Source organism: Sceloporus occidentalis, unplaced genomic scaffold (assembly GCF_023333645.1).
Source record: "Sceloporus occidentalis isolate IW3139 unplaced genomic scaffold, rSceOcc1.0.p SCAF_40, whole genome shotgun sequence".
NCBI lineage: Eukaryota > Metazoa > Chordata > Lepidosauria > Squamata > Phrynosomatidae > Sceloporus > Sceloporus occidentalis.
The window spans coordinates 6895168-6915069 of NW_028317020.1; the positions used below are offsets into that span (position 1 = coordinate 6895168).

Genomic DNA, 19902 nt, shown 5'->3' on the forward strand with positions numbered 1-19902 from the left:
AGTATGAAACTTATCTAGCTCTTAACAGGGTTTGGATAAGTAGATCTGGGGGCAGGTTATACATTGATAGGAAGGTAAGAGACTGGTGAACCTCTATGGGATTGGGTTTATAATTAACCCTACATCCCAGAGTCACACCTGACAGCAGAGGGACCAGCAGACAGCTTGGTGTAGTGTCCCAGAGGAGTGAATTGGGCAGAATGGAGACAACACAGAGCCCCACAACAGCCCCACCAGACAAGAATACTATCCCTATCAACAACCCTGCGGACATATCTGTCATTGTGGTGTATTTTGTAGTTGTCCTGGCTGTTGGATTATGGGTGAGTAAATTCTCTATTTATTTAGCCACCTGTATTACCGACCAGCATTTAGCCTCTTGCATAATAATAAATACAGTGCACATAACATAGAATTAACATTTACAGAGGGAGGCTAGTAACTCTTAGCCCTGGAGGCAAACAAAGTCAATTAGCCCAGAAACATAGGGGTTAGGTGTATACAGTGTTTTGGGTATAAACTTTCACAACACACAAAATAATTAATTAAATGATCCATTCAACAGGGATATTCATTACAGCATTTATAAAATCTCAAAATATGTGTGGCAGGCAAGAGTCTCAGCACACAGTATTCAGTCCAGGTCACATTCACCAAACAAGATTACCTAGTAAACCCCTAAACGAAGAACACAAGCAGTCGAGTCAGGTTGCAAATGCTGCGTATAATCGTTGAACATCTAGAACACACATAAAGGTAGAGAAAGGGTTCAGGTAGTGGCCCATAATCAGTCAAACAGAGGTGGCAATTGATATCTTTCCCTTTCCCCAATTTTGTAGACTTGCCATTGCCAGATGTAGCTCACCAGTTGTAGTATGGGTAGGATATGGTACTTAGGCATTGAATTTCTGGAATGTATAAAAGGTTCATCTTGCCCGAAGGATTCAGAAAAAAAACAATTTATCCTTGTCTCCTAGGCTATGGTAAGGACAAGCCGTGGCACAGTCGGAGGCTTCTTCTTGGCAGGACGTAGCATGGTGTGGTGGCCGGTGAGTTTTATGAGGACCCTTAGGTCTTGTTGCTCATTAGACAAATGATCTACCATAATGTATGTGTATTTAGTATGTGATAGATAGAAGCAGGTATACAATGACATTCAGCCATTGTAGCTGCTGTGGACAACAAATCCTATCATATTCATCCAGCTAGAGTTAGAGAAATTGCTCATTCATGAATAGACAGACCCATTGTTAGTTTGATGAGTTCTTTGTCAAGACTCCATTGAGCCTATCCACATCATTTTTGTGTTATAAAGTTGTGCTGATATGTTGTGGCCCCCCAGCCCACTAGTGTTCATAATGTGATTTGAGTGAGCAGTTGATCAGACCCTGAGCATTTTATTTAGCAAATTGACTGATATAGCAGTCTAAACGAGAATATATGCATGGCTACAGGACCAGAAACATGTACAATCTGCATTACGGGCAGTTGCATATCCACACCTTGTAATCCAGGAAGAGGTTGTAAAAGCTTTCTGAGTAATGTCTTGGTAGAGCATCTCCTCCTTTTTTGGCACTTGGAGAGTTTCTTTGTGCCCCTGGCCAGTCTGTGTAACCAACACAAACACACCAGCAGTAGACCCACTGCTTTTAACATCAAGAAAATCCAGTTTTGCGTAATAAGTTCTATCAGCCCTAGGAAAGTAAAAGAGGAGGTCCCTGTATGACTCCAGATGAGTGCATGTGGTTTATTTAGGACAATTCACAATGAAGGGAGGAGATTTGGGTAATTTCCTAATGTTTTGTAAATAATAAATGTTACCTGACATTCAGTTACTTGTACTGTTAGTCCAATCCAGATCTTCTATTCATTTCCTAACAAAAAATGTAAGACAGCCCCAGGAACAAGAAAGTTGGTTACCTGTAGACCATGATTTAGATTTAGTTAACAGGTCCTTGAATAGCAGGGACACTAGCTAAACTTACCTCAATATACGTGGCATACAGTATGTTTAAGGAAAATTCCTCAGCATATGCTCATATATCCCCACAAACTTTTTTTTTGCTGATATGAATCTACATTTACCATAATTAGGTCAATCTATTATTATTTTTATTATTATTTATTGTTTTATATACGCCATCATATTCCACAGTGCTGTACAATGAGTAACTAGGACACAACAAGTAGTATGTAACATAACAATTTACAGGAACAACAAGTGATGAGGGCCCTGCTCACAAGAGCTAACAATCTAGAGAGATGGACCAGTCACACTAGTATTGCAGGAGAGGGAATATGGATATGGATAAGGAAGGGCGTTAACGTGTAAACTCGTAGGCTTCCTTAAAAAGTGGGTATTGAGGGATTTTTTTGAAGGACTGAAGGCAGTGGAAAGGTGGATAACCAGGGAAGGATATTCCAAAGGATAGGGGCAGCCTTTAATAAATCTAGCAATGTATTAGAGCTAGAAAACAGAGGGCTGGAATCAGATGAGCGGGGAGACTGGGTAGGAGTGTACTTGGAGATGAGCGAGGAGATGTAAGTAGGGGAAACCCCTATGAAGAGCCTTGAAAGAGAGCCAGCATTTTCAAATGAATGCTGAAGCGCACAGATAGCCAGTCAAGACACTGGCAGAGGGGAGAGGTGTTTGTGAACCAATGGGTGAGGGACATAAGTGTGGAAGCAGCATTCATAGTGGACTGAAGAGGGGTGAGACAGGTATAAGGGAGACCAGCTAGGACAGGGTTACTATAATCAAGGTGGAAGATGATGAGGCATTTTAACAAGGATAAGTGCATTAGTGGCAATGAAGGAATAAATGCAATGTTTTTGAGATGAAGACAGCTGTTTTTTTGAGACAGACTGGATATAGGGAGGGGGCAAATGAGAGTCAAGGGTAACACCCAGGCAGTGGGCATGATTGGATGGGCAGATGATTGCACCATTGGCATTGAGGCAAACTGATGAGGGAGTGTTAGAGGAAGGGAAGATGAGAAGTTTGGTTTTGTAGAGATTGAGTTTTAGGAAGCATGCAGACATCCAGTTACAGACGGAGGCATTGAGAGGTTCACAGAGTTACACCCATGAGTAGTTATATTTTGGTCTCAAAGGTTGGAAGTATTTTTATATAGATATGTTACACCATTAAACATCATTATTTCACCCCACTGACCTTCATAACACACAGAACTAATCTTGCCCCATCCTACCTCACATACCTTGTGGCCCCTTCTATGTCATCCATACTGTGACCAACAGCCTGCTCTCAACCTTAACGCCCCGTGATCTGCCTCACATGTTATGTAAACCTCTGTCTGGGTTACTGCTGACACCTTAACCACATGTTGAAAGTCCACACAAGTGGAATTATTCCTGTGTATAATTGCAGAGGTGCAGATCTTTGTGGTTAATGATTTCAGTCGATTGTGTGCTTAATAACTGTTATTAAGATTAATAATTTATCTAGTTAAGGATTGGTTTTGAACATTTTTTCACAGGGTTTTACTTTTTATACTCCTTATGAACACTCGTTTAAGCCGTGGTGATCTGTTTAGTGCAAGTGAGGCTGGCAGCATTTAGCCTGGGTAGGCAAGTCCATCCTAGTGATCAGTAATACAGTAGCCAGAAGGTAAATGCTGCCTTAAGTTCTTGATACATGTAGAATTTCAAGTATAACACAAAAAAGCTTCAAGTCTTGGCCCAAATTGTTTAAGTAAAGCAACCCCGACATTTACCATAGTTTACAAAAAATTGAAGTCCATCCAATATCACAACCACAATCGTTATGGGATTCATGTTTCTTACTTGTGTCAGGATATCCACTGCTGCTTCCAGATAATGGGTACCTACTCCTTCCAGCTAGTTCTAATTAACTGTACATCTGTACCCTATTAGCAAATCAGATATCCGTTCATGCAAAGGCAAGTTGTCCTTCAAATTGGGAAACTGTTGAGTCCAAAACACAGACCATGAAACCATGGGCCCCTAAAAATCTGGGGGGATAGCATTTTCCCCCATCAGATGCCCCATTCCCCCCCAGATACCTTTTTCCTCTCTTTCCCCTACCCCACTTTCTCCCCATCTCTTTGTTTTGCAAACACGTACAATAATATATAACTTAAAACACTGGTAAAAATAATGTACGTTTAATACATTAAATATAGGAAAAAACAGCTAATCTTTGGGGCCCCCTCGACGCTCCCTAGCATGCAATCACTCCCTGCGCTCCTACACCAAAAAAATATATTTGCCACACTGACTGCAGGTTAGGGGAAGATTGTGAGAGTCAGTACAGTCTTCCCTCAGTCTGACCGTGACTTTGAGAGGTCCTCTCCCCGTAATCATCCCCAGAGCCCCTTTGTCCCCTCATTCACTAAACCACACCTCTCTTTTACTTACTCCCTGTAGTTCAGGTATAGATCAAATAAACAACACATGAAACTGCACTGCAGGTATAGATCAACTGAATAAGACATACAAACCCTGTATTTGCAGGAATACATAAATAATGAATGGAAACATAGCATAGTAGATACAGATCAACAGAATAACACAAAAACCCAGCACTGCAGGTATAAATCAACTGGAATTCACATAAAAACTCAGCATTAAAGGTATAGATAAAACCCCCTAAATTACAGGCATAGATCACAGGCTGCACACCCCAAAGCCAGTCCCGGTGTCCACACTGCCCACATAGAACCTGACCAGCACCCTAATTACACAAACAGATTATAGTCCAGAGCGAGCCATCTTTGTCCCCAAACATCCTGCCCTGTGCCATCTTTGTCCCACAAACACCTTGTCGCTATCTATACCCTTTTCTCACTATTTACCCCCTCTCCCGTTTCTCACTATCTACCCTCTTCCTACCCCCCTTTGTAGTTCACTTACCCTGCTGAAGTCCTGTGGTGGGAGCGCAAGGCTCCGCCTCACTGCTCTGCCGCAGTGCGCAGCTTCACTGCTGAGCGCCGGCACATGATGTCATCAAAATGCTGGATGTGTGCCATATATTTTCGCTTCTACAACTATCAGTTGCATAACAAACAAAATATGCAAACAAGTTCCCAGACTATCCAGGCATTTCCCAAAGTTTGCAGTTAGCACAGCTTCCCTCAGTCTTGCTCGCCCTCCCTTTTGATTTCACCCCTTCCTATTACACTTCCAACGCCTATCTTAACCTCTGTTTGCAATTCTTCTAGATATCTATTCCCAGTTGAGACAGTCACTCCTTTCTTCTCAATGCAGTTCTGCAACCACAACCTTTTACGCTTTGTTCTGTCCTGATGTCACATTCCCTCCAAACATTATCCTAGAAGCAGAAGCTGACATTTTTTGTTTTTCTGCTCTATGCTTGATGTTGTTTAGCTTGTTACAATAACAAAATGTATCATATAATACATGATAGAATCCTTTTAGGTACAAACTATTATTAGAATTAGATACAAACTTTAACATGCATGTTCATACAGATGTTGTCCTTCCTGGAAGGAAATTAATTGCAAATGTAACTATTTGAACCTATTAAAAATATTAGACTCATACATGTATGAAAATGGCTTTTTCATTGATTATGTTAACCTGATGAAGTTGGTAGAGCAGTGAACATCTCTGAAATGTCACAACTTTCCAACTTGACTTTTGGAATGCGAAATAAAGGATACAATAAAGAATACTTGTGAAAGGAGTCAAATCTCATCTCTCCATGTGTGCAGTTGTCAACTGAATGCCTAGTACAGGTAATTTAAAGATTCAGAGTGCTGACTACAATGGATGACAAACCTCCCTTTTGCATGCTTCGGTAATCTACCTTCACATAAGAAATGTCCTACTTGTTTCTACATAATGCTCATTCATTTTGCCTCCGAACATTTGAAATGGCTAGAGGGCCATAGCAGCTACCCCTTGAGCCCATAACAACCACGGTCGCATCTGCCTACCACTGCCTCCGACCACTTCCACGCAAACCCACAGCTTAACCCTGTGTTGTCTCTTGTACCGCCCAGTGGATGCAGGAACTCAGCAGAGTCACGTTATGTGATGCTGGTATGTTCCTGCTTCCCCTGGGCGGTAAAGAGAAGTTGTTTGCACATTTTAAAGCAACACAGAGAAATCTGCAGGTGATGGTGCAGGAGGGAGTGTGGATATATATGTGTGAATGAGTGAATGAATGAGTATGTGGGAACGAGTTAGTGAATGAGTATGTGTGAATTAGTAAATGAATAAGTGAATGATTAAACAAATTTACTGCTGCTTTTAATACATATTATAATTGTGGCTTTTAGGGCTGTAGAACACACTACACTACTATACACTACTACCCTGCAAACATTCTGAGCTCCTATAAAAGTAGGATATGGGAGGAAGATAGAGGGACAGGGGGTTTGGTTCCTGAAAGACTGCCCCCTAAAGGGGGACACTAGGTATGCTTTATTAGGAGAGTACAAAGAATGTCTGCTTCCCCCGCAGACTTCAGCTGATTTGCATGGGGTTTTCTCAAGTGCAAAATAAAGCACCCAGTATGTTTCCTGATAACGTTTCATGTTGCATATGCAGGGGTCAAAGAGACATTAACTAACTTACTATTTACATAAATCTAGACAAGCAGTGTTATCACAAAACAGATTAGGTAGTTTATTAGAGGTAATTTCCCTTTAAATTGAATATGTATAGTGAGTGTTTAGTAGTTTATGAGCTTGAATTGAACATTACATAAGGGAGATATTTAAAACATAATCAGAGTGATGTATCCTTGTATTTTATACTTGATATGGCTCTTATCTCTTCTTAGGAGGTTACTTTACACCCATCATGACATTATAGATATACTTCAACTATGCAACGATGGTTGTAAACTTTCATAACTAACCTATAATGTATTTATATATATATATTTATATATATATATATATATATATATATATATATATACACATTTTTCCTAGACAAATGTGCATATGTTTAAGCTCTCATATGTTTAAGCTCTCTTTCTCCATCTCTCTGTATCACTCTGATGGGTGCCTTAAACACCTGTTTTAGTGGTACCACAGTGGTTGTAGTGTTGACTGCTAGTACTTGATTGAGTTTTCTGGCTTAAGCCAACAACAATGGCCAGGTGAGATGTTCGCACTGAAGGGAGCCTAACTTAAGTGAGAAAAAAAGCTCTCAAGTGTGCCATGCCATGCTTCTAATGTCCCTCCATATCTGCGGGTTTTCAATCCTTCAAAAGCCGCTCTATAATTACATGAGATCAAACGTGAGAAAAATCCTAAAAACAGGAAAGACTGTGATTCTCACCATCCTCTGCCGCCATATGACAGTACAAGCACACATAGATGTCCACGGATGGTAGAGTTCTGCATAATATTCATGCAATAGAGGCTTTGGCTCTAGAGCATTTTAAAGGTGCTTCGTGGTCTGGCATTTTCACATTTCTTACAGAAGCCTCCAGTTTATAGTCTGCTGCTCAGTGTTAAATGGCAGACCCATAACAAGAGCTCTTTGCTCCTTGGGTAGAGTTGGAGGTCCCACCTTGTGCTGACATCATATCTGCTTCTGGAAATGAAAGGAGGGCCTTACCTGGTACCTTGTTATCTGCTGATATTTGCTGGTTCTCCAGTGTTTCCCTCTAGTATGTAAAATTTCTGGCATCTCTATTCTTATCTCTGTTTACTCCCTAGTAATGACAATCCCTAGTAAAATGTTCCCTCACTCATGGAATGAGATCAGGGCATCTGATGTACTGTCCGGTTAGGATGGCAAATGCTGCCCTGAAAAAATCTTAAAATGGCAGCAAGTATGCATTTGCATAAAATAAAGCATTTTAGTAAATAGATTAATACATTAATTGACCACCATAAAACCAAATTAAATGATTTGTTTTTAATGTACCTTTAATTGTTTGGAATAATTTGGAATTTTGGTCAACAAAATGATAAAGGCCACATTAGATTAAGCCACATAATCGTTACGGAATTTGCTAGCACTATTTAAATGAAATGTAACGTAATGATCTGCTCCAAAAGGTTTGTTTCATTTGCAATTGTTTTTATAGCTTTGGATGCAAATGCATCTTTGGTAAGTGGAGTCTATGACTTCAGGTGCATTTAAGACTCCAGAAGCCAATGCCAGCACCAGTGGGGTTTCCCAGCAAAGTTCTCTCGGGGGCAACATAAGACAATATAAGAAGTGCATTAGTACTACATTTTACAAGGCAAATGAGAGCTTTGTTACACCCTAATTCACTCAACATGAAAGTTATAGCTACAGCACACTTCCCAAATACATGGCCTTATAACCCTTGACCCACACTAATTTTATGCTTTTTTTTTACAGATTGGGGCTTCATTGTTTGCCAGCAACATCGGCAGTGGACACTTTGTGGGTCTGGCAGGAACAGCAGCTGCTGGAGGCATTGTAATTGGAGGCTTTGAATGGAATGTAAGATTTTCAATGTATTATGTAATGCAAAAACAATGTTCTCTAGAGCTCTTTTTGGCTAATCATTTAACTTTAATGATCCACTGCACTGCTGTTGTCAAACCTTTCTCAGAATAAAGCTCAATCGGCTCACATCTAAAATCCAGTATTTCTATCTATCTATCTATCTATCTATCTATCTAAATATCTATCTTATACATATAATATGACTCATGCTCAATTGACACGTTTGAACAATCTATTTGCTAGAATAGCTGTAGCCACCAGACGAGCGATAGCATGCTAATGGAACACAAATCTGGTAAAATATAGTCAAAATCACAGAGGCTATTGAAATTGATCGACTAATCGCTCTATAACATGATTCATAAAACTCTTTCCATACGCTTTGGAACCTGTGCCTATACAACCTTACTATTGCACACCTGAGTTGTAAACTATGACATTCAAATATGGCTTTTATACCACATACTGGGAGAATACCTTCTCCCCCCAAGGAGGTAATTCTATCCATACTACATACACACTGTACCCCCTTCCCTTTCTCTCTCTCCTATCTCTATACTTTCTCTATACTCTCTGTACTTTCTGATTAGACTTTCAGTCTTATTGTAACATTTCTCGCCCCTTCTTTTATGCAAAGTTATACTTTTAGGGATGTTGAGAGGAATTTTGTCTGTATCTCTCACGTACGATTTATGTTTCAATATAAAACATAAAAATGTAAAAACAAAGAATACAAAAATGAATAAGAAGCAGACAGTAAGCTTTGAGATGTGTGTTCTTCATCACATTCATGTTACACTATAGGTGTTACATAACTTCACATTTTTACATACGTAAGCTTGATTCTGATTTCGGAGATATCTGCAATTTGAACGATAGATATTCCTGTTTAAGACTGCGCAGGATCAGAATCTGATGATATAGCTAAAATCATAAATATACTTCTTCTGTTAGGCACTGGTGATTGTTGTGTTTCTTGGCTGGGTTTTCGTGCCAATCTATGTGAAAGCTGGGGTAAGTAGCATTTACAAAACTTTACTCTTTATCACAGTGTGTTGTAAGACTTGCAGGATTGGCGGTCCCAGCTCAATTAAGATACCCCACCTTGGATCCACAATAAATAAACCTTTCCATTAATGGATCAGTATTGCTTTTCACCTCCAGCATTCAACAGCCCAGGGACTACACCAAAGTGACACCATGTTTTCCCCAGTCCATCTCAGCTTGTTTACACTTATTTTTACATACGGCCCCCATTACTTTGTAGGCTTTTCATAATACTTGCTAAATGCTTCCATCTGATTTATGGCCATCAATGATGCCGATGGCTTCATTTATTAGGGTTGTAAAAGACAATATGTGTAAGATGGAACGTTGTACATTTGTGGCATTGATAAACAGCGTTAACACAACAGATTTGATTCTATGTTTAGAGTCTCTTACATTAGCCAGTTTATGTAGATAATGTTTAATTGTTTTTAATACATAGTCATTTATGATGATAATACAGGTACTCTGTTCCTATTCCACCTAAATGTTTTTTGTGTGCTTATCAGTGACTCTTACAGTAAGATTTTCCAGGAACCTAATGATTATACAGTGCTTAATGATATTAGGTAATAATCCTGTTAATAATTATGTTAATACGATCATTTTGAGTCTTTAAAGGAAGATATGTGTGAAAAGTAATAAGAGAATCTATCTTGGTTTATGTAGGCAATACATTAACCAAAGTCATTTTTTTAATTCTTTTCATGGGCCTGTGCTCGTTGATTAGCAGGATAAGGAGATATATCGGTGACTCAAAGACACGAAGGATGTTTAAGGGATGTAGAATTTCTGCAAGAATCAGGAATTTCCAATATTAATGTGAATTTATTTAAGCTAATTGGGAAATGGACCTTTTTATATCCTATTTATCGTAGAGATATTTGGAATATAACCTGAACATTCTTAACCAAGTACCCAGCTAATAGATTTTTGTAACCCAGAACTTCCATATCTGGGAATTTTGCCCCAGTCCACCATCACTCTCTGCATGTGTACATTTAGTACACAAATTACAGATGGCCACTGGTGTTAAAAGTAAAACTTCTAGCGTTATATGTATATGTTCCTGCAAGTGTGCCATTGCTTATGTCCTTTCTTTGTTCTTAGGTGGTTACAATGCCAGAATATTTGAGAAAACGGTTTGGAGGCGATAGGATACGGATCTATTTGTCAGTTCTCTCACTGCTACTCTATGTCTTCACCAAGATCTCTGTAAGCTCCCTCTTTATCCATTATTGCATTTTGTACCCAGTAATTGTTTCCTACTGTTGTTGTTTCACTGACATTTGGTGCTGCTACACTCCAGGCAGCGTCACTCACATTCAGTACTACCACTTTGGCCTCCCATATGGTTTGAAGTGCCCTTGGCAAATTGCGTTACTGGCATCACTCTACTGCATGGACATGCTCTGTAACATAGGAAACAATCTTGTGGCGGTGGCCCTTAGCAGCTAGTATGCCTATATAGTCGGCCTTAGATTTTTAGGGACCCTAAGCAAAAACATTTACAGTTTATTTAAAATATTTGGGGCCCCTTCTAAAAGCTGCATGGGAAATGTTGCAGGATGTCGATTTTGTGAGTTGTGTGTGTTCACTTATCTGTATGATATCTAAAAATCCTAAACTCAATTGTAACTGTACTGTTGTAAATTAACCCATACCTGTTCTCTCCGTTACACTGGGGTCACTGGACTCAATTTATATCTACAATATATTTTCAGGCTGACATGTACTCAGGAGCCATCTTTATCCAGCAAGCCATGAAGATCAATATCTACATAGCCATTGTTATGTTGCTCCTTATTACGGCTTTGTACACTGTGACAGGTGAGCCTCACTCTGCTTTTTAAGTGTATCCAGACTCCTTGTATAATTTTATTTACCGTTAACTTAACGTATGAACACTGTACCATCACTGCCTTGCATGTATACAACACCAGCAAGGTAAAGTGCGTTACGCTAACATTGTACAATGTACAGGCACCGTATGGTCCCCCAGTCCAGTAAAGTTCCTTTCCTCTCGACAGTGCCATTTCTGGATCTGTTCAGAGTTTGTTGGGAAAAAAAAGGTTCCAAACCAACAGTAACAGTATTGTGTCTACAAGGGCAGTGAGCATTATCATTTAATATCAGACTATAGCCTATTCCTCCAACCTTTAGTGATCTGGGCTCAGTAATCGACAACTTTTGTATAGTGCCTATCTTGGTGCATGGGAATATGTTCCTTATACATGTTGTAGAACTTAAATCCCATTTAAAGGGCTGATGCATTTCCTGTTGTTTTGTGGAAAGTGAAAGATCCACGAGGTGTTTTCCTAGCAGGCGTCAGTTATACCTAGGTAGTGATTACCAAAAGAGAAAAACATGTTACCAGGAAAATACTGTATCCAAGGAATTAGACTAAGTAAAGAGTGAAAATGGGCGTTATTCAGCTTCATGGGTTGATAAGGAGGAATTACACCTGATCTGAGCAGGTATCATTTACAGATTATCACATTAACCTATCATAACATAACAGTCCTAACACACGCACAAAGGTCACCTGCTGCTTTTTCTCAGCTCCCCTTCTTAAAAAATTGCACTGGTCATTGTCAGACATGTTAAATTGAGTACTACAAATATTATAGTCAGAATTTCTTCAATACCAAAAAATGAATTTATTGAAATGAATTTTAGTTACACATAGAAGCTTCATGTGTTAGATTCTATCATTGTTCTATCAATGTTTCCCACATATAATAGGCGTATACTTGAAGGAACAGATAAACAATGTTTATAAACAGTTATAAACTGATAATTACCTAGCATAATGTTCACAATTTGCAGAATAATACCAAACATTCTGCTCTTGCAATATGGAGGATTTGTTTAAGTGGTTAGAACTTCACTGCGTAGCAAAGGCTGCCTGAAAAGTATCTTTTTGGTAGCCTTCCATACTAGTCCATGCCTTTATAAAAAGCAACATGGATGACATTATGGTCTGTCCAGCCTCCAGCACAGGTCTTTCTACTTGCAGTTCTTCCTGGCCAGCCTCTGTTCCATCTGATGGGGGCTCTGGTATATGATCCCGGAGCTCTGCAACCTCAGGTGGTGCTCAGACCAAGAAGGAGAAACATCTAGTGAAGGGGTCTTTGTTAGAAGCTGCACGGACCTCCACCTGTTTGAACATCCTGGCGGCTCTTAAGGGGCCTCAAGAACTCCCTTTTTACTGTGTTAACCCTTTGGGGTCACTAAGAAATGTTGTTGCTTTTGAAAGAAAAGGTATTTTGGTCCATTAAAATTACAGGAAAAGGATCAGCAATACAGTATAGACATCGTTAATGTTGCAAATGATGACTGTAGCGGGAAACACTTGATTTTTAATGGAATATCTTTGTGGGCATAAAGACTTTATCAGCAGTCATCACTCCTGTGTTCCAAAGGCACTTTGTGTTTGCTAATCCAAGTTTAAATTTTAAAGGCTAATTAATCATTAGAAAACTCTTTTGTGATTATGTTACACAGCTAGAAATGTCCTTGTTTTCCATGAAAACAGCTAAGTGACCCCAAAACTTTGTAGTGTGTATTTGCATCAGGAGTGTTTTATTCTTCTCACCTCATAAGACTAAAAGGTTTAGCGGTTTTCACTTAACCGCTAAAGTCATGTGCAGGTAAATAAGGCCGGGTGTTGCAAACATACCAAGCGGTGTGTCTGAAGCTTTTTTTTTTACAGATCATTATTTGTCCTTCTATCCATGCAGGGGGTCTCGCAGCAGTAATTTACACAGATACCTTGCAGACCATCATCATGCTGGTAGGATCATTCATCCTTGTTGGTTTTGGTGAGTTCTCATTATACCTTGTCCCCTTACAAGCATCTAGCTTTAATCAAACCCACTCCTTTCAGTTACATATTGCTTACTGAGCAGAATTGCACTGATCTTGGACTAACATTTCACATATAGCGTTCATGTAATATCTCACATACTTTCCCTTACTGATATCCAACACGTTTTCTTCTGATATTCAGCGTTCATAGATCTTCCTGTTACTTATGGCTCTAATTCTCATTTTTCTTATGTCTTAGTGATTTGTTTTGATTTTCACGCAAAATATTAATCTAACATTGATCCTTTTGGAACATAAATCTTTATGTTGGGACTCATTACAAATTACTTGCCAGCCTCAAACAAATCTTTACATCACATAAACATTGGTTTATATCTTACAGCTTTCAATAAAGTTGGTGGATACGAAGAATTTGTAGCCAAATATATGCAAGCCATTCCTTCTAATGTCTCCTATGGTAACGTTGTCATTCCTGAAAAATGCTACACCCCAAGGGCTGATGCGTTTCACCTCTTTCGAGACCCGATCACTGGAGACATGCCTTGGCCAGGCCTTATTTTTGGACTGACCATCCTAGCCTTGTGGTATTGGTGCACTGACCAGGTAATTCAGATTGCGTTGGGCATCCTTCATACTTGCTTAAAAGATGCAGGAACCGGAAATCTTAACCTTTTATGTTTTCTTCTGGTAGGTGATTGTCCAACGATGTCTCTCAGCCAAAAATATGTCTCATGTAAAAGCTGGGTGTATCCTGTGTGGATATCTTAAATTGCTGCCTATGTTCCTAATGGTTTTCCCTGGAATGATCAGTCGTATTCTGTACACAGGTATAGTCCTTATCTATTAAGATTTGCCAAAAAGGCTACTCTGTCTTTGTTAATATTGGCATTTTAGGATGACTCTGCCATGTTTTTCTTTTTGTCAGATGATGTAGCTTGCGTAGTGCCAGCAGAATGTAAAAGGATCTGTGACACAGAAATTGGGTGTACTAACATCGCTTATCCAAAAATGGTGATCGAGCTGATGCCAGATGGTAAGGCACTTCGTATCGTTATAACCCAATCCACTGACTGTAAATTGTGTATCGCTCATTGCTACATCTCCATTAATGAAGAAACCAATATGCAAGTTTGACCGAGCTTGTGATGCATGCAAGACTCTATTCACAAGGGTAGAATATTAAGTATATAATTATAGGTATTTCTAGTGTAGGTGTCACGGATTATTGAGAAGCATCCTTCTGACAGATCTTATGCTTTAATTAGGTTTTTTTTTTTAATGATATTACGTTTTTAGCTTCCTTATGGATTATCCAATATGAGTTTTTGGTTTGGGAATCACATGTGGTGGCATATTTTCCCCTAGGCCTATGGCTGCAGTTTAACCAGCCCATTACCCTAACCAGCACAGCCTCCATAATGATCTCACACTGTACTGCACATCCAGAATGCAGAATCTATGTTTCTATGTTTCTATAATAAAACCATAATAAAGCATTTTAAGTGGCGATGTGCAGCTGCTTTCAGTGACAGCGTCTGCCCCTGGCACTGTATACCTTCTTATTCTCAGGAATGTGATAAGAGAGTGGAGGAATAAACAGCAAAGACAAATTAATTGGATAACTAGAAATGGAGACTTCTGTGTAGATTCCACGCTGATTCTATAGAATACTCCTCAGAACTTGGTCCTCTGGCCAGCCACCTAGTTTACATGACGTTGAGAGAGCTTTCCTAAGAAACATCACTTTGGCTGTGTGCTATTTCTCCAGGGCTCCGTGGCCTGATGCTGTCTGTGATGTTGGCCTCCCTCATGAGCTCCCTTACCTCAATCTTCAATAGTGCCAGCACCCTGTTTACCATGGACATTTACACCAAGATCCGCAAGAAGGCATCCGAGAAGGAGCTGATGATAGCAGGAAGGTGAGAAGCTCTGTAATACTCTCTCTTCACCCCTCTCAACTTTAAGCAACTGTGATTACTGGTCTTTATATTGTTTGCATGGAAATGTTTTACATTTTTCTTTTAACTGAATATTCTCTTTCCTAAAAAATGCAAATATTAATTTAATCCCCTCCTAATCAGATCACTTTTTCTGTTTCAGGGTCTTCATCATTTTTCTGATTGGGGTGAGCATTGCCTGGGTCCCTATCCTGCAGTCTGCACAGAGTGGACAGCTCTTTGATTACATACAGTCTGTCACCAGCTACCTGGGGCCGCCCATTGCCTCTGTCTTCTTCCTTGCTGTCTTTGTCAAGAGAGTGAATGAGCAGGTGAGTTTCTAACTGGACAGAATTAACACTGTTTGTCAGATTCAGTGGGCTCACAAAAGTTATGAAGTATGTCTAAAAGAGGAATTATTCCCCAAAAACAAAACACAGCACCATAGGTACCAAAATAGAAAAACTAAGGGAATTGGAATATATCCCCTATGCTACACATGGCCTTACCCTGTAATTTAGTATTTAAGTTTTTACGCTGAGCCTGTCTTACATGTACAAGAGCTCATACATTATATTACATTTATTTATAAAGCTGGGAGATTCCGCAGCGCTGTTACAGTCAGTAGAATAATTTCACATACAAAAACACATACAATAACAAACTGGTGCAAAGGAGAGGAGGGCCCTGCTCTAGTGAGCTTACAATCTAGTTGGTGGCTGAGGGGGAAGTGAGACAATAGGAGGGGACTGCTTGGATGGGGATGAGTTGATCTGGCTCCGATCATGTGTTGAAGCTGTTGATTGTTCAGATGGCTTGATTATGATGATGGGTGGGAGTAATGGGAAGGAATGTTGTACGCTTCCCTGAACAGGTGAGCTTTCAGAGAGGTTTTGAAAGTTGTGTATGAGGCAGAAAGTCTGAACGGAACGGGGAAGGGAATTCCACAGGAGGGGTGCGGTGCAGGCGAAATCCTGCTTTCTGCAATGGTACTTGGTATGTCGTTTCCCTCCAGTGTAACTCCAGTGTAACTCTTAACTGCCCACTTATGAAGAGTCCACTCAGGGTAAGGCCACGGCAGCTACGTTTCCAAGTGAGGCCTAGGAATTTATAGAGCTGCCTCACAAGTGGTCAGATAAGGTGATGGCATACAGGAGGCAGATGTTTCACACCTTGGCTAACAAATGCAATTAAACTAGACTAGAGGGTACCAAATGTAATCTTTTGAGAGCAGCAGGGTATGGAGACATGCAGGATAAAGGCATACCTGGTAGAAAACAGGGGTAACAGCAGGAAATGAGGGGTTCAGGTGAAAGGTGTGATAATCATACCTGTAAGAGAAGGAGATATGGCAGACATTAGTGATTGCCAGAGGAGAAGTTGGATGAAAGCATGAAGACCAGGGATGGATGTCTGGATAGTCCAGTGTAACTCTTAACTGCCCACTTATGAAGAGTCCACTTGGGTTAAGGCCACAGCAGCTACATTTCCAAGCATCCCGCCCCACATAAAGATATTTATCCCTGCCACATATTAAGACACCTTTCATGGTCTTTTCTCTATATGGTTGTCATGATAACTGAGAATTTAAGATTTTACTCCAGCTACAAGTGCACATATAAGTGCTACCAAAATGTACAAGTTCTTTCCTCTACAAATATATGTTCCTAATGTACATATTAAACAATTTGCGATACTTTACTTAATATATAATATATATTTAATATGTAAGAGCTCAGGTAAAGCGTCCCATGCTTAAAAATGGTAGCATCCTTTCTGCTCCACCACTTTTGTGTCATTCCTTCTGTACATTGTATAACTTTGCACTGATTAACCAAATTCCAGCAGGCCCATCTTGTGCCTATGTGCATATATGAATGTATCTCGGTATATGATAGGCTTGGGAGGAGGAAGGACTAAGCTAGACATTGTTGTTCTGTTATTCAGTTCATGATATCATAAACAGCATATATCTTCGGAAAACCCTAGGATATGGACAATGATGTATGTTAAATATAGGTAGCAGCTAACGTTTTGTATTTTTGTTATAGGGAGCATTTTGGGGGCTAATCATTGGACTATTAATTGGTCTCTCAAGGATGATTGCCGAATTTGCCTATGGAACTGGAAGCTGTGTAGCGCCCAGTAACTGCCCAAAGATCATCTGTGGAGTGCACTATCTGTATTTTGCTATTATTTTGTTTACTGCTACCAGCATTATTGTCCTGGCAGTATCATTCATGACAAAACCTATTCCAGATAAGCATGTAAGTATAATCCCCAAATTCTGATAGAATGTGAAAACTGGCATGGATGTTGTAGACCATTTTCATGAGCTACCACATGTACCGGCATCTTCAAGGCTTTATAATAGACAATATTCCTAAGCCCATACACATAAGAATACGCTGTGTGGTTCTCATTGTGTTGACAATTCTAGTTGTCATTGTCATACTCAAATCAATTCATTTGTCTCAGCTTTACAGATTATGTTGGTCCCTGAGGAACAGCACAGAAAAAAGAGAAGATCTAGATGCCAACGATTGGGTTGAAGAACAAGAAGAAGACAACTTTGACGAAGGTCAGTCTTACACAAATGACAAAGCATGGTTTAGGAATGTATTTATATGTCTGCCACAATAACGTATAATAATTTTTTGTACCTGATGTAACATTGGAAAACTTATTTAGCTCTTGACCATGAGTTTATTCAGAATATCCTTATGCTTATGTCATCCCTATTTAAAGTCACTTACTTTATTAACACCCAAAAATATCCTTTTGGAAAGATATTCTATGAAGCCTCCACAGTTTTGTCTAAATGATACTTCCCTGAATAGTATTACCTTTATGTATTTGAATGTTTTTTTAGCATTTCCCTGTCTTATTTTTGTACGCATATCTATATCCTTCTGTGTATGAGATCTGTGGTATGATCCACATTCTAATAATAAATTTTCTTACATAATACATAATACTGCTCGCACTGTTACACTGAGGCCCACTGATGTCTCCAAGAATGATGAGTGAGTGTGTTGATTAGGGCACACTCCCAATGTTGGGAATTTGGCTGCCTGGGAAATAAAGTGGAATTCTTTTTTCTCTCGATACAGAACAAGCAGAAGCGAGCTGTTGGAAGAAAGCCTACAACTGGTTCTGTGGTTTTGAAGATAAAAAAGCTCCCAAGCTTAGTAAGGAGGAGATGGCAGCATTGGAGGCCAAGATGACAGACACCTCAGAAAAACCTTTATGGAGGAATGTTGTTAATATCAATGGCATCATTCTGTTGTCTGTGGCTGTTTTCTGCCATGCATACTTTGCATAAGTGCAATGTCCAGCCTTTTGATAGTAGAAATGCACAGTGCTGTACCCACTCACCTCTCTATATCAGATCAGAGAATAATAAGAGGTCGGTACAGATACCAGGTGTGTCAGCCACAAGGAAGTCATCTAGCCCTTTTAAAAACAGAACTATGCTGATTTGTAATTTGTGACGTGGGACTGATTTAAAAAATATCAATATTTCATGAAAACCATTATAATTTAATAATTTGAATGACGTATTTCTATGCACTGTGCTGTGCAACAGCAGACAGAGCCTCATGTTCATTCGGGAAATGAACCACATCCATGAAATGCTGGATTGCATTGTAGTGGTGAATGCATTGCTATGAGGACTGGCTCCGCAGATGCAATATTTGCAAATGGAAAGACTACTGCATCAGCCTGTGTAACGGCCAAAGATTTTCCTTTAGGAAGGTAATAAAGTGCCCATATTTTTAATAAAGACGCTAAAACATCAACATTGCTGTGCTGAGTTATATGATGTTATATGAAACGGTTGTTGGACACTGGATCATCACACCTACATGAGCTTGTGAGAAATCCAAAACCATGGGCATTACTATGAAGTTGTGCCCATTCAGCTGAAAGAGTTTTTGTGAGGTGAGGCACTGATGTTGGACGAGAAGACCTGGATCTCGATATGTGTTCCAATTCATCCCAGAGTTTTGAACTCTGTAGTGAGTGATGTTACAGAGGACAGGTGATTTTTTTGCGCTACTGGCTTCAGCACTTGGTGTACCAGCATTGTGAATGTGTGCGGTCTTTGGCTTTATGGCTGAGCTGTTCTTCTATACCTCCATGTCACAATAATAGCACTTACAGTGGACAGGGTCAGATCTAGCACCTGTGCCAAATGTGGCAGCCTATGACAGTGCCACATTTAAAGTCACTGAGTCCTTCGGTAAGACCCATTCTACTGCCACTGTTTGTCTATGGAGATGGCTGCCCATGTGCTTGATTTATACACCTTTTAGCAGTGGGTGTGGATGGAACACCTAAACTCAATAATTAGGAGAGGTGTCCACATACTTTTAGTCATATTGTGTGCTGACACGCAACATTTCAAATGGCCAAAAAGGGAAACCTTTGTTTCAAGAGGGGGGTAATTAATTGATTAAGACATTAAGAGGAATATTATTTTGTTACACAATTACATTTATAAATGCATTTTATTCACATTTGTAATGTTAAGGGCTATAGAACACTAGGATACACTCATGGTCACCAAATATTTGGCGATAATAGAAAAGAGGGACACGAGGCAAGGAAAGGGGTGGCTTCAAATCCAAAAGTG

At 39.6% G+C, this 19902-nt stretch overlaps 1 protein-coding gene across 5 annotated transcripts; it reads left to right on the plus strand.

The window, feature by feature from the left end:
- Nucleotides 1-227: 227 nt before the first annotated feature.
- LOC149290295 (sodium/glucose cotransporter 1-like) lies at nucleotides 228-18588 on the plus strand. Of its 5 annotated transcripts, none has more exons than XM_089489649.1 (15): nucleotides 228-323; nucleotides 978-1049; nucleotides 8338-8442; nucleotides 9403-9462; nucleotides 10606-10710; nucleotides 11220-11325; nucleotides 13239-13319; nucleotides 13709-13929; nucleotides 14018-14153; nucleotides 14252-14359; nucleotides 15095-15245; nucleotides 15427-15595; nucleotides 17315-17530; nucleotides 17742-17844; nucleotides 18386-18588. In XM_089489649.1, exons 2-15 carry the CDS (start codon nucleotides 981-983, stop codon nucleotides 18586-18588), a joined length of 1833 nt encoding a protein of 610 aa, XP_089345775.1. In that variant the 5' UTR covers nucleotides 228-323; nucleotides 978-980. The 5 variants fall into 5 exon arrangements, with proteins under 5 accessions (XP_089345775.1, XP_089345774.1, XP_089345773.1 ...); XM_089489648.1 differs by having other exon boundaries at nucleotides 240-323; nucleotides 17742-17872; nucleotides 18393-18588; XM_089489647.1 differs by having other exon boundaries at nucleotides 240-323; nucleotides 17742-17848; nucleotides 18351-18588.
- Nucleotides 18589-19902: the final 1314 nt, after the last annotated feature.

What these genes read in the sequence shown, in the direction of transcription:
- LOC149290295 (XM_089489647.1), top strand. Translation starts at nt 981, where the DNA reads ATGGTAAGGACAAGCCGTGGCACAGTCGGAGGCTTCTTCTTGGCAGGA. An exon ending in TTGGAGGCTTTGAATGGAAT is followed by an intron (nt 8,443 to 9,402) that starts GTAAGATTTTCA and finishes TTCTTCTGTTAG; the next exon opens with GCACTGGTGATTGTTGTGTT. An exon ending in CAATCTATGTGAAAGCTGGG is followed by an intron (nt 9,463 to 10,605) that starts GTAAGTAGCATT and finishes CTTTGTTCTTAG; the next exon opens with GTGGTTACAATGCCAGAATA.